This window comes from Corylus avellana, chromosome ca6, assembly GCF_901000735.1.
Source record: "Corylus avellana chromosome ca6, CavTom2PMs-1.0".
Classification (NCBI taxonomy): Eukaryota; Viridiplantae; Streptophyta; class Magnoliopsida; order Fagales; family Betulaceae; genus Corylus; species Corylus avellana.
The window spans coordinates 6,012,178-6,024,477 of NC_081546.1; the positions used below are offsets into that span (position 1 = coordinate 6,012,178).

Here is a 12,300-nt window from a genome sequence, read left to right on the forward strand (position 1 = left end):
CATTTCAGTGATTTTACTGGAACGAAGACTTGACCTTGTCCCTTGAGGAGAAGAGTAGAGAAGGGGATCTAAATTCTACGGGAAAAGCTACGGGTCTGAGGTATGATTTCTCTCGCACTCTCTTAACACTCTGTTTGGTTGCCGCGAAAATCTATTCATTAGGATTAGAAAACAAAAATTAAAACAAGTTTGTCCAATCTCAGATCTCTTACTGCTTCAGGCCCCGAGAAAAGAGAACCAAAAAAAAAAAGAAAAACTCTTGCAATCAAACAGCTAGATAGGGTTTTCTCAATCGGGTGCCTTTGTCAATGCATATGAGAAAGAATTTGGGTTCGTTTGCTCTTTTTAAATGTGAAGATATGCGTACATTTTATTTGACGTTCGGACGAGGAAATGATTTGCTTTTTCTGTTTGTAGGGTTGTTTATGGGCTTGTGGATTTGAGAGTTGGCAGTCATCGTTGTTATGTTTATTGAATAATATTGCTGATTGTTCTTTTTAATTGTCTTTGCTACTTGGAAGTCCATGGCAGGGGCAGGGAGTTCCATGCTCTATTCTTTCCTTCTATTCATGGTCATTCTCTCACTTCAAGAAGTTTACAGAGGGAAGTTAGCGTCGTCTGAGCTGTTTACCATACTCGGGGGGTTCACCAGTTCTCTTGTATTTCTTGTGCTGCTGACTGTGAGTTCTAGAGCTCCTCTAAACTATAAATTTTTGCAATCAACAATTTAATTCAATTTTAATTTGCAATGTCCATTCTACTTTCAAAATCAGTGTCAAAATTAACTAATTAGTGGATTGGGGTGAGAAGGAAATTACAAATTGACGTGCACAACTATGCTAAGTTTGACAGATTAGTGCACAGCACCTCCCCACTAATCTAACATTAATTTAGAGCATCTTGTACATGCTTTCTTACTTAAGAGTTACTCTGTGAAGTTAGCAGTGTTTTTGAAATTTTGACCTTCAGCTTTTTTCTTTCATGAATAATAACAATGTCTGAAGAAGGGGGAAGGAGGGGGATGGGGGGACCCCATGTACAAAAAATGTTTACCAATAGAAGCTGTTACTCTATGGGACTGTTGGTAAGAGGGATTCTGCTCCATGGTTAGACAATTTGAATGAAATATTTAAAAACAAAAGCAAATGAAGTAATCATCGCAGCACTATAGATAAGTACATGCATACGTGCATGCATAACTATACATGTTATGAAGATGTACGTGCTTCATCATGCATGCACTTCTTTGTACATGTATATGTGCATGCTTAATTGTTCATTATTTCTTTATGCTCTAGAATAAATTGGCAACTGATTTATTCAAAAGCATGCATAACCATACATGTTGTGATGTAGATGTACGTGCTTGATCATGCATGCACTTCTTTGAACAAATCAAAAGCTGAGCTCACATATGATGTAGTCATTTCTAATGTATGAACTCATACAATTGATTGAACATATCAATTTAAATTGATTGATTCTCTTCTTGCAGTTCATTGGAAATTTCCAGGAAACATGTGGCATGAGGACTGGGTGGGGTGCTGGTGAGTGTGCTTTAGCTTCATATATTGTTTGCTTAATGAGACATTATGTGTTGAAGTCCATCTGAATGATATAGATTGGATCCTTTTCAGTTTTCCTACCCATTACACTATATTTTACCCAGTCAAAGACATTTTGTCCGCATGGCATTAATCAAGTAGGATCTTACTTTACTAGTCTTTGGGCATCATAGTCTGCAAGCATGGTGCATATATTTACCATGTCTGTCAAGTCCACTGCTTGCCCATACCCATTTAGTGCTTGTGTGTATACATCTGAGCCACCATCCATAAGCCTGGTTTTATGTGACTGTGTGTGCATATCTCTCTGCTTATCTGCCAATAGTACCAAGCTCACCCCCCATGTTTGTGCTTAACATGGGCATGGGTGTCTGCCAGTTTTGGACAACATCGTGCATGACTTGGGTTTTCCCCCCGAATCCTACTAGCTTTTGTGAGCGCTTGCATTATAGCTAAACTAGAGCCTTCGTGATAGTATAAACTTGTAGAGTATTGGAACTTTATATATCATTAATTGTCAAATTTGCTTTCCCCCCACCCCCATTTTAAGATTGAATTACTTATAATTTTTTTATTTATTTCAAGTTTGGCCCATTTGAAAGAAAGGAAAAGCAAATAGAGGATCTTTACTTGATGAAATTTTGTCCAAAAATTCCAAAGGCCGATAATCAATTCAGGCATTGCCTTTTCGAAATTAATTTTGTAATTAATGCTCTCTTTACTAATATGGATTTCACAATTACATTCAAAGGCAGCCAGAGGTCCACCGAAAATGAACATGAAAAGTTAGGGACTCCATCATCCAGAGTGCTGTTTTTTTTCTTCCTAAGCATCATCCCAAGTGCTGTTTTTTCTTCTTAATAGCTTCTGAAACTTGTAGCACCTTGGGCTTTTAACAATTTTAATAATCACGTGAAGATTCAACAGCAAATTGGAACTCTAGGCTTCCTTTTTAAGTGTCACTGTGTACCAACAATCATTACTTGCAGGCTTCTGATAAGTTGCTATATCATTCTTACAATAATAACTGAAGCAATTCTGTTTACCTCTCTTTTGCAGTCATAATAGCAGAAGCAGTTGCTCTAATTGCTGCTAGCACAGTCCATCGAGTTTGTATCACAACATGGTATGCAATAATTATGAAATAGGGTTCACTACTTTTTCTTGGGATATTCATATGAATGTATACATCAGGGAATATATTTGAAAGCATTCTCAACACTAGTTCGTTTGATATGATTTATGTATTTATCAGGGTTGTGCCTCTCTACCCTTTTTTTGAAATTTATTTACTTATAAAAAAAAAAAAAAAAAAAAAAAGTGTATTTTTGATAGAATGCAACTAAATAAAGGAAAAATAATTAATCTAAGTGGGAGAGACATTATTTTGAGTTAAAGGGGCAATGTCTTTTTATTCATGTAAAATATATTTTTTGAGGAGCCAGGGTGGGCAATTCCCCCCACCCTTGGCTCTGCCAGGGAAAAGAAAGATTCATTTTGTCTTGCTGGTCTGTGAAAAGAAAAAAGAAAGGCTCATTTTGGATGCCTTGGCTTTAGAGATAATACAGATAATTGTAGATCCTAGGATCCTCATTGAATTGAATTTAGAACAATTGCAATGGATATCTAGAAATGTTTAGACTGGCAGATTAAGAGGAATTTCAACAATAGGAAAGTGATAATTTTCTACCCAATCAATATTATAGATTGCCATTCTGTTTCAAATATCTTGAGAATTTCATATTGACGACATTTTTTATGTCTCATATTTCCGTGCAGTTTCTTGTTCTCAGCTGGATTTCTGTATGAGGTCAACAAGCTTTCTGGGATGGTGCTCACCAAAAGTGAATCAAAATCAAAAAGGATCTGAGATTGGAAATGAGTTTATGATGATCTGCCATTTTGATTTTTTTTACTGTTTCTCATGGTTTTCAAGTATCATATGGACATTTTACCTAAGAAGACGGAAGAGTATCATTTAAGATGTATCAGGTATTTGACAACAATGGCCATTTTTGCCCATAGGTGCCTATTTATTGGACAAAACTCTATCCAGTCCTGCTACAGGGTTGCCGTTTGGTAGCATTGTGAGAACTTGTACTCAAGAAGGGTTATTCTTCTACTTTTAATCAGGACGTATACATGAGAAAGAGAAATGTTAGAGGTACTAACTTTTTTATTAACAAATAGATACTAATATGATGTGGAACTTATTTCTTGATATTCGTAGCATTTTTCTGTGATTGTTTTGATCATCACCAATAAATAAGCTCCACATCATGTTAGTACTCATTTGTTAGTAAAAATGTTAGTACCTCTAGCATTTCTTCACGAGAAAACATGATAATGCTCTATTAGTATTAAATGTGCCTTTTTAGACTAGTATTAATATATGATCATGAACTAGAAATTCGCATACTTATATTTCACTATGTAATTTTCTCAAAAAATTCAAAGAGTAAGCAACATAAATTAGTGTTTACAACATCAAGCCTAGAAACCAACAACTAGCATTTGCAGCGAAGAAATGTCTATAAATGTTTGGTGGGGTTTCAACCTTTGGTGGGTTTGGCACCGATGATGAAGGTAGTTTAGCTGTTGGCATTGACGGCACATTGGCACTAATACTAGATGCTGTGCTTTGGCTTCGGCTCTACCAGGGTAGACTTAGGCGGCGATGGATTTTTTGTGTTTACGCCTTAGGGCCTGTTTGAGTATGTGTTTGACAAGCTTAAAAATGCGTTTTAACATTCAATAAGTTTGTTTGAAAAAAAAAAAAAAAAAAAAAAGAGTATCCGTTTGGTAAAAAAAGAAAAAACGCTTCTAATGATCCAAAAAACTTTAAAATTATCAAAACGAACTTTTGACAAAAGTTTAAAAATGAAATTTATGCCGAAAAAACGTTTTTTTGACTTAAAAACTCTATTTTTCAAATATAATCCTAAAAATCTAGTACAAATATTTATGTGCGATTTGCCTCATTGCTACAAGTTCATTTTCCTCATATTAACACGTTCCTTGTTGAACGACAGTTCCCTCATTCATATGTATTAGGCAACTAATATCAATTGGCAATGTAGGCGGCAAATATGAAAAATCAATTACATTTGTTTGATCACATATGGTTAATAATACTTAAAAGACAAATCTATATAGTTTATACAAACACATTCCGAGTTTGTGTGAGTTACCGGTCACTTTTTTCCTTTTAATCTGGAAACTTGGAAATCATTTTTACTCTTTCCCACTTCGTTATCTTTCATCAAGTCACCTCATCAAATGTAAAACTTCCTGATCCTTTCAATTGATTTACATACTCTGTAATGTCCTCTATGGTGCCATCAACAATGATCTGCTAGAGGAAGAATCAATTGTCAGTAAGGATGATTTCACTAGTCAAAACATATTGATTGCTCAAAAACGAATTTTAAATCAGGTTTTGAATGGAAAACATTAAACTAGGCAATCCAATCAAATGCTAAAAAAATCCAGAGTGATGGAGGGAAGAGCACAGACCTGCAAACCACTTGCACGCAGGATCAACAATATAAGCAGCTCTAGTTTTAATATGTTGCTAGCCATGGCTTCTCAATCACATAAAGGCTCCTTGACCAGAAGGTTCATTTTCTCCTGAAGAAATTTGAGTACATCTTCTCTTCCTTCCTTTATAAGCAATTGTCTCAACCTCCCAAATGTCCCACCTGCTGGTCGGATTCCCTTCTCTATCATCTCTTCCAATAACACACAAGCCTTAGTAACATCCCCCTTCTTGCACAATCCATTTACAAGAACCGAAAATGTATGCATGCTTGGGACAAATCGCTTCAACTTCATGTACTTCCACACTTTAAGAGCCATATCCAGCGCATCGCTTTCACAAGACAGCTTTATCATCATTGTATATGTGTCTGCATCTGGTTCACATACCTTGATCATCCGGCGAAAGATTCTAGATGCCTCATCAGCCTCTCCGCGGACTATCAAACTACGTATAATAATGTTGAAAGTCCTTGAATTGGGAGTAACTCCCTTGCATTTCATATCATTTAAGACCCTATACACATTCTTTAACTTGTTTACCTTACAGAAAGCACCAATCAAGGCATTGTACGCTGCCACATCAGGCTAAATTCCATGTCTTTTCATTTCTAAGAACATACCTACAGCATCTTCAATCCGGTTTTCTATCCCATATGCATGAACCAAAACACTATAAATGAAAGATGTTGGCTTGCAAGTCCCAGTATCCATCTTCTTAACGATTTCAATGGCTTCATCAACTCTTCCTGCCTTGCAAAGAACGTCAACCATGATGCCAAAGGTCACTATATCAGGGTCGCAACCCATGTCAACCATTTCCTGGAAAATCTCCCTTGCCTTGGGCAGATTTGGAGACCTTCCCCACCCCTCAAGCAATATACTGTAAGTCTTTGAGTCAGGAACAAATCGATCTTTCATACTGTCAAAGATCTCCTGAGCCTTCCTCACATTCTTGGACTTGCACAAGGCACTTAGAAGGCCATTGAATACTGCAAGATTTGGGGGGATATCATATTTCTCCATGACATTGAATGTGTAAACTACCTCCTCCACCTTCTGAGCGGTGGCATACTTTCTCATTATAATGCAAAATGTCTCAACATTTAGCATGCTCTTGTTCCTCATAGAATTCTCAAGATCCCACATGATCTGATACTGCCTTATCTTGGCCAGAGACTGGATCATGGTGTGGTAAGCCCTGACACTGTGCACATAATTTCGTTGTCTCTCAGCCCATTCAAAGAACCGATATGCCAACATACCAGCATTCTCGACTCTCTTGAGGACATCCTCAACTATATCTGGAGAAATTCTAATTCCACTTTGGTTAAGTGCAGTATCAAGAGCTAATGCCGGGCAAGACATCATAGTTTCACAAATTCTTTTCATTGGATCTGAAACCTCTCTTGTTAGTTCACTTGAACTGAACATTCTACCTAACATCATCCCTTTCAAAAATAGATTCTTGCCGCAGTTGCAAATTTTAATCATATTGTCGAACAGAACTGAGAATCACAGTTCAGCTGAAGCACTGAAAATAAAATGAGTGACATTAATATCATGGTTGAATATTCAAAGAAAATTACCCTCACCCTCTTGGGCGGTTTCTTCCTGATCATCTGCACCACAAGGGGAGTGTGGAAATATCTTAACATTAGTCATTACAAATTGACACATTGATATTTGATATCGCAGCTTATTTGTAGAAAAAAGACTGACAACATTAGTTATTACAAATTAATATATTGACTACTCTACAGACGGATAGGGTTCATTTAAACTCTGAAGAGACAATTGCACTCTATCATTATCGAACTGAATAAAGAACAAGGTAGCATCCATTCGCTAGGCCATTTGAACATGCTAGCAAACGATCCAGAGACGTCCGTTCGCTAGTCTGTCCGAATGGGCTTTCAAACTGAGAATAAAAGTCACGTTTTCTTTAAGAGCGGGTAAAGAAAACGCTTTTTCGGGTGGGTTCATGTTAAAAACAAAAAAATTCACTGAGGTAACATTTATCAACAAGAACCTATGCACATTTTAGATGGTTACAAATATGATCATCTTCTATCTAACATTACAGTCGGTGTGATTTCAGAGTTGAATTAATTCCATAAAATTGGAAAAACTAAATTCCAGACTTTCCAGTACATATCAATAGCCATGCACCTTTGAAGATCTGGGTTTTCCAGTCTACTCTGTTTTCGTACTGGAGCTCATAAACTCTAGTGCAGAGAAGATCTAAATGACTCGTGACTAGGCGGCAATGGCCTGTCTGTTAATCTAGGAATCTCAATGTCACCCTCCAACATCTTAAGCGCCACAGCAATGGTAGGCCTAAAAGCCATCATAACATGAGCACAAAGCATCCCCACAAGAACAAACCTCTCCATCACAGCTTTTGGCCCTTCTTTTCTTATCCCCTCATCGAATATTTCTTCCACTTTTCCTGATTTTGCAAGCATCCAAGCCCAGTCCGTGATCAACAGCACTGCAGAATTTGATGTGTCCAGCACTTTCCTCCCACTCATAATCTCCAGAATCACAACCCCAAAGCTGTAAACATCGCTCTTCTCTGTTAGTTGCCCGTACAGAGCATACTCTGGCGCCAAGTAACCGTGCGTGCCGGCAACTCTGGTGGTGAGATGAGACTCGCCTTCGTTGCTTTGCTTGGCCAGGCCGAAATCTGCCAGTTTGGCCTTCATTTCCGAGTCAAGAAGTATGTTGGTGGGCTTTATGTCTCGGTGATAAATCGCCGGTTTTATTCCATAATGCAAGTAAGCAAGCCCTTTGGCGACATCAAGAACTATGTTCTTGCGCTGAGGCCATGTCAATTGCTTTCTGCTCTGTTCATACAATTGATCACCAAGGCTGCCGTTTGACATGAAATTGTAGACCAAAAACCTCCTCTTTCCTTTCAGATTGTCGCTCGTAACGCAGCAGCCTCGTAGGGAGAGAAGATTTCTGTGTCTTATTTTGCTAATGATCTCAATCTCATTGCAAAAATCTTCGTCCCCTTTGGAATCCAAATCAAGAAGTTGTTTCACCGCAACCAAATTCCCATCTGCAAGAGTTCCTCTGTAAACAACCCCATGTGCGCCTTGACCGATCAAATTCCTCTGACAAAACCTGTTCGTGGCTCGCTCCAGCTCCGACACGTGAAACCATTTTGCGCCCGTGTTGGGTAATACGCTGGCTCTGAAATTGCTCACATATTCTTCATGCAAAGCCTGTTGCATTTCTTTCTTGCGCCGTTTTCTGTACAGGATGATCACTCCGACAGCGAGCAGAACGCCGACAAGAGCACCCGACAATCCAATAATCATGTTCCTGCTCAAATGGTTCGATGACTTGTCTGTCGCTGAGGCTGACAATGGCAAGCCTAGAACGCAGGAAGCAGTGCTGGCGTTCTTCGGGCCGTACTCGTTAACAATTCCTGCAGCGTATAAGATTGTGAAGTAGAAGCATTTTGTGCCGTTCGGGTCTAAACTGGTCAGCTGGGAAGCCACCTTCACGCGAGCTTCCAAGCAGGAGCTACACCGAATGAAACCTGTCAGAAATATAAATTAAACTTTTTAATCAAAAATTTTGAGTTCTTCTCGGTTTAGATTCTGAATTATCATGCGATTTGAGAAGACTTTCTATTATTCAAATTCTTTTAATTTGGACACCAAATTTTCAATTGCAGTTAATTTGAATCATTTTGTCAAATTTTAGACGTTAAAAATAAGACAATGACATTAATACCCCTATTTTTTTTATAAATTCCAGTTAAAAGTTAACAAACCCTGCATTATATGTAAATGGGCTCACCGGTTAACTCTCCCTTGCAGAAATCTTCCAATGGAGTCATTGAACCGATCTTTTGATTCCAATCTTGGGCTGTTATGATTCCAGCACAACTAGAACGGTTAGCGACGAACTGGGTTGAGTTTTGGAAGCAGCGAGGGACGACAGAGGGCTGGATCGACAAGGCGGCGAGCTTGGTTTGGAGATCGGAGAGGCAAGAAGATGAAGAAGCTGCGTCTGGGAGTTGGAACATGGAGGTTTCTTTGAGGTGTTGAGCAAGCCCCATGTCGATGAGGCTGAGAAGGGTCTGGCAGCAGTATTTCCCGTTGGGGTCCAGGCAGGATGAAGTGTCCCATGGGAATGTTTCCACATAGCTGAGATCTATGGGGCACGATGGAGCAGCTGAATCAATTGATAAAATGATGAAGAACAAGAAGAACAAGAGAAGGAAAGAGGAGGAGGAGGACATCCCCATGTTCTCTTGACTTGGTGTGATTCAAAAACATTCAACCACTAAATGTGACTTGAACATTAAACAATTTAATGGCGGCTGAAGTCAAAAAGGTTTGTGGGTCAAACTCCAGTACTATAAACTAAAGGTATATATATATATGGGGATTAAGATCCCTTGCGATTTAAAAAATCAATAAATAAATAAATTACGTAATTTTGCTTATTTTTATGTATGAAAACGCTCATCTATTAAAAATGTGATATGTTACCGTTGAGAATTTAATATATTTTCATCATCTTCTTATTTACCGTTGAGAACTTAGTGTATATATATATATATATATATATGTTGCAAATGAAGTAATTCGCAGCACTATAGATAAGTACATGCATGCATACGTGCATGCATAACTATACATGTTATGAAGATGTACGTGCTTCATCATGCATGCACTTCTTTGTACATGTATGCGTGCATGCTTAATTGTTCATTATTTCTTTATGCTCTAGAAGAAATTGGCAACTGCTTTATTCAAAAGCATGCATAACCATACATGTTGTGATGTAGATGTACGTGCTTGATCATGCATGCACTTCTTTGAACAAATCAAAAGCTGAGCTCGCATATGATGTAGTCATTTCTAATGTATGAACTCATACAATTGATTGAACAAATCAATTTAAATTGATTGATTCTCATCTTGCAGTTCATTGGAAATTTCCAGGAAACATGTGGCATGAGGACTGGGTGGGGTGCTGGTGAGTGTGCTTTAGCTTCATATATTGTTTGCTTAATGAGACATTATGTGTTGAAGTCCATCTGAATGATATAGATTGGGTTGAATTGCATTTATACTACAGATTCATTACAATACATATACATGGACTACCGAGATTTTTCGAAGCATGGAAGGCCTTGATATTTAACATCATCAAGCATACAAGTTAGTTCATATTTTCTTCTGCTCCCTAATTGGGTGTCGTTCTTCTAGGCCCCGTTTGTCAACAGCACGGAACGGCACGGTAGCTGAAACGATACTGTTCCAGCTACAGTACCATTCTCAGATGTGCAGCAAAAAGTCTACGCAGTTTTCATTAACACTTCACACACCTCAACAAGTACCTAATGACAACTTAAAATTACATATATTTTTTTCTTAAAAAAATAAAAATGAAAATGAAAAATATTAAAAAAAAAAAAAACCAGAGAAAGAGATAGGGGTGGCTGGAGCCACCCCCATGGCTGGTATGGGGGTCGTTCAACCACCCCTATGGCTAAGGGGGTGGTCCGGCCACCCCTAAAAGGCCAAAAAAAAAAAAAAAAAAAAAGAAGGGGGGGATCGAGGTGCATTTGAGGGGTGGACATTACAGAAGTACAATATAGGTGGTAAAAGAAACCACTAACTGAAATTGTGGCTGAAATCTGCCCGTTAAATTTTTCTTTTTTTGGGCCAAGGGGGTGGCCGGACCAGCCAATGGGTGGCTGGAGCCACCCCGATCTCTTTCTCCGGTTTTTTATTTTTTTTAATAAGAAAAAAAATAATAATAATTTTAAAGTGTCGTTTTGGGCTGGGATGTTTTTTTTTTTTTTTTTTTTAAAGAAAAAAAAAAATTTTAGGTTGTCATTGGTTACTTGTTGGGGTGTGTGAAGCGTGAATGAAAACTGCATAGATTTTTTGCTGCACATCTAAGAATGGTAATGTAGCTGAAACAGTACCGTTCTAACTATAGTGCTATTGGCAAACGGGGCCCTATAGTACTCACCGTGTACTTGAATTGCGTTCCTTTGCACTTTCTATTAAGATTGAATTTTATATATATATATTTTCCAAGTTTGGCCCATTTGAAAGAAAGGGAAAAGCAAATAGAGGATCTTTACTTGATGAAATTTTGTCCAAAAATTCCAAAGGCCGATAATCAATTTTGGCATTGCCTTTTCGAAATTAATTTTGTAATTAATGCTCTCTTTACTAATATGGATTTCACAATTACATTCAAAGGCAGCCAGAGGTCCACCGAAAATGAACATGAAAAGTTAGGGACTCCATCATCCAAAGTGCTGTTTTTTTTTTCCTAAGCATCATCCCAAGTGCTGTTTTTTCTTCTTAATAGCTTCTGAAACTTGTAGCACCTTGGGCTTTTAACAATTTTAATAATCACGTGAAGATTCAACAGCAAATTGTAACTCTAGGCTTCCTTTTTAAGTGTCACTGTGTACCAACAATCGTTACTTGCAGGCTTCTGATAAGTTGCTGTATCATTCTTACAATAAAAACTGAAGTAATTCTGTTTACCTCTCTTTTGCAGTCATAATAGCAGAAGCAGTTGCTCTGATTGCTGCTAGCACAGTCCATCGAGTTTGTATCACAACATGGTATGCAATAATTATGAAATAGGGTTCACTACTTTTTCTCGGGATATTCATATGAATGTATACATCAGGGAACATATTCCCCCCACCCTTGGCTCTGCCAAGGATAAGAAAGATTCATTTTGTCTTGCTGGTCTGTGAAAAGTAAAAAGAAAGGCTCATTTTGGATGCCTTGGCTTTAGAGATAATACAGATACTTGTAGATCCTAGGATCCTCATTGAATTGAATTTAGAACAATTGCAATGGATATCTAGAAATGTTTAGACTGGCAGATTAAGAAGAATTTCAACAATAGGAAAGTGATAATTTTCTGCCCAATCAATATTATAGATTGCAATTCTGTTTCAAATATCTTGAGAATTTCATATTGACGACATTTTTTATGTTCTCATATTCCGGTGCAGTTTCTTGTTCTCAGCTGGATTTCTGTATGAGGTCAACAAGCTTTCTGGGATGGTGCTCACCAAAAGTGAATCAAAATCAAAAAGGATCTGAGATTGGAAATAAGTTTATGATGATCTGCCGTTTTGAATTTTTTTAGCTGTTTCTCATTGTTTTTAAGTATTATATGGACATTTTAC

General features: G+C 37.7%; 2 protein-coding genes and 1 pseudogene across 2 annotated transcripts; 1 reads left to right on the forward strand and 2 right to left on the reverse strand.

Moving 5' to 3' along the window:
- Nucleotide 1: 1 nt before the first annotated feature.
- Nucleotides 2-3,643, forward strand: LOC132183860 (uncharacterized). Its single transcript, XM_059597317.1, has 5 exons — nucleotides 2-100; nucleotides 522-680; nucleotides 1,496-1,547; nucleotides 2,625-2,691; nucleotides 3,345-3,643. Exons 2-5 carry the CDS (start codon nucleotides 525-527, stop codon nucleotides 3,433-3,435), a joined length of 366 nt encoding a protein of 121 aa, XP_059453300.1. The 5' UTR covers nucleotides 2-100; nucleotides 522-524; the 3' UTR covers nucleotides 3,436-3,643.
- Nucleotides 3,644-4,757: 1,114 nt separating this feature from the next.
- On the reverse strand, nucleotides 4,758-6,636 carry LOC132184964 (pentatricopeptide repeat-containing protein At1g77360, mitochondrial-like; annotated as a pseudogene).
- A 539-nt stretch (nucleotides 6,637-7,175) lies between these two features.
- LOC132184982 (probable receptor-like protein kinase At1g11050) lies at nucleotides 7,176-9,392 on the reverse strand. Its single transcript, XM_059598789.1, has 2 exons — nucleotides 8,919-9,392; nucleotides 7,176-8,655 (listed from the first exon to the last, which is right to left on the reverse strand). The coding sequence occupies exons 1-2, from the start codon at nucleotides 9,367-9,369 to the stop codon at nucleotides 7,331-7,333; spliced, it is 1,776 nt and encodes a 591-aa protein (XP_059454772.1). The 5' UTR covers nucleotides 9,370-9,392; the 3' UTR covers nucleotides 7,176-7,330.
- Nucleotides 9,393-12,300: the final 2,908 nt, after the last annotated feature.

Bases quoted from the DNA above. Each gene is read 5' to 3' on its own strand.
- LOC132184982 (XM_059598789.1), bottom strand. From the start codon at position 9,369: ATGGGGATGTCCTCCTCCTCCTCTTTCCTTCTCTTGTTCTTCTTGTTC. The intron at 8,656-8,918 runs GTGAGCCCATTT...TATTTCTGACAG, and splicing joins CTGCAAGGGAGAGTTAACCG to GTTTCATTCGGTGTAGCTCC.
- LOC132183860 (XM_059597317.1), top strand. From the start codon at position 525: ATGGCAGGGGCAGGGAGTTCCATGCTCTATTCTTTCCTTCTATTCATG. The intron at 681-1,495 runs GTGAGTTCTAGA...CTCTTCTTGCAG, and splicing joins TATTTCTTGTGCTGCTGACT to TTCATTGGAAATTTCCAGGA. The intron at 1,548-2,624 runs GTGAGTGTGCTT...TCTCTTTTGCAG, and splicing joins GAGGACTGGGTGGGGTGCTG to TCATAATAGCAGAAGCAGTT.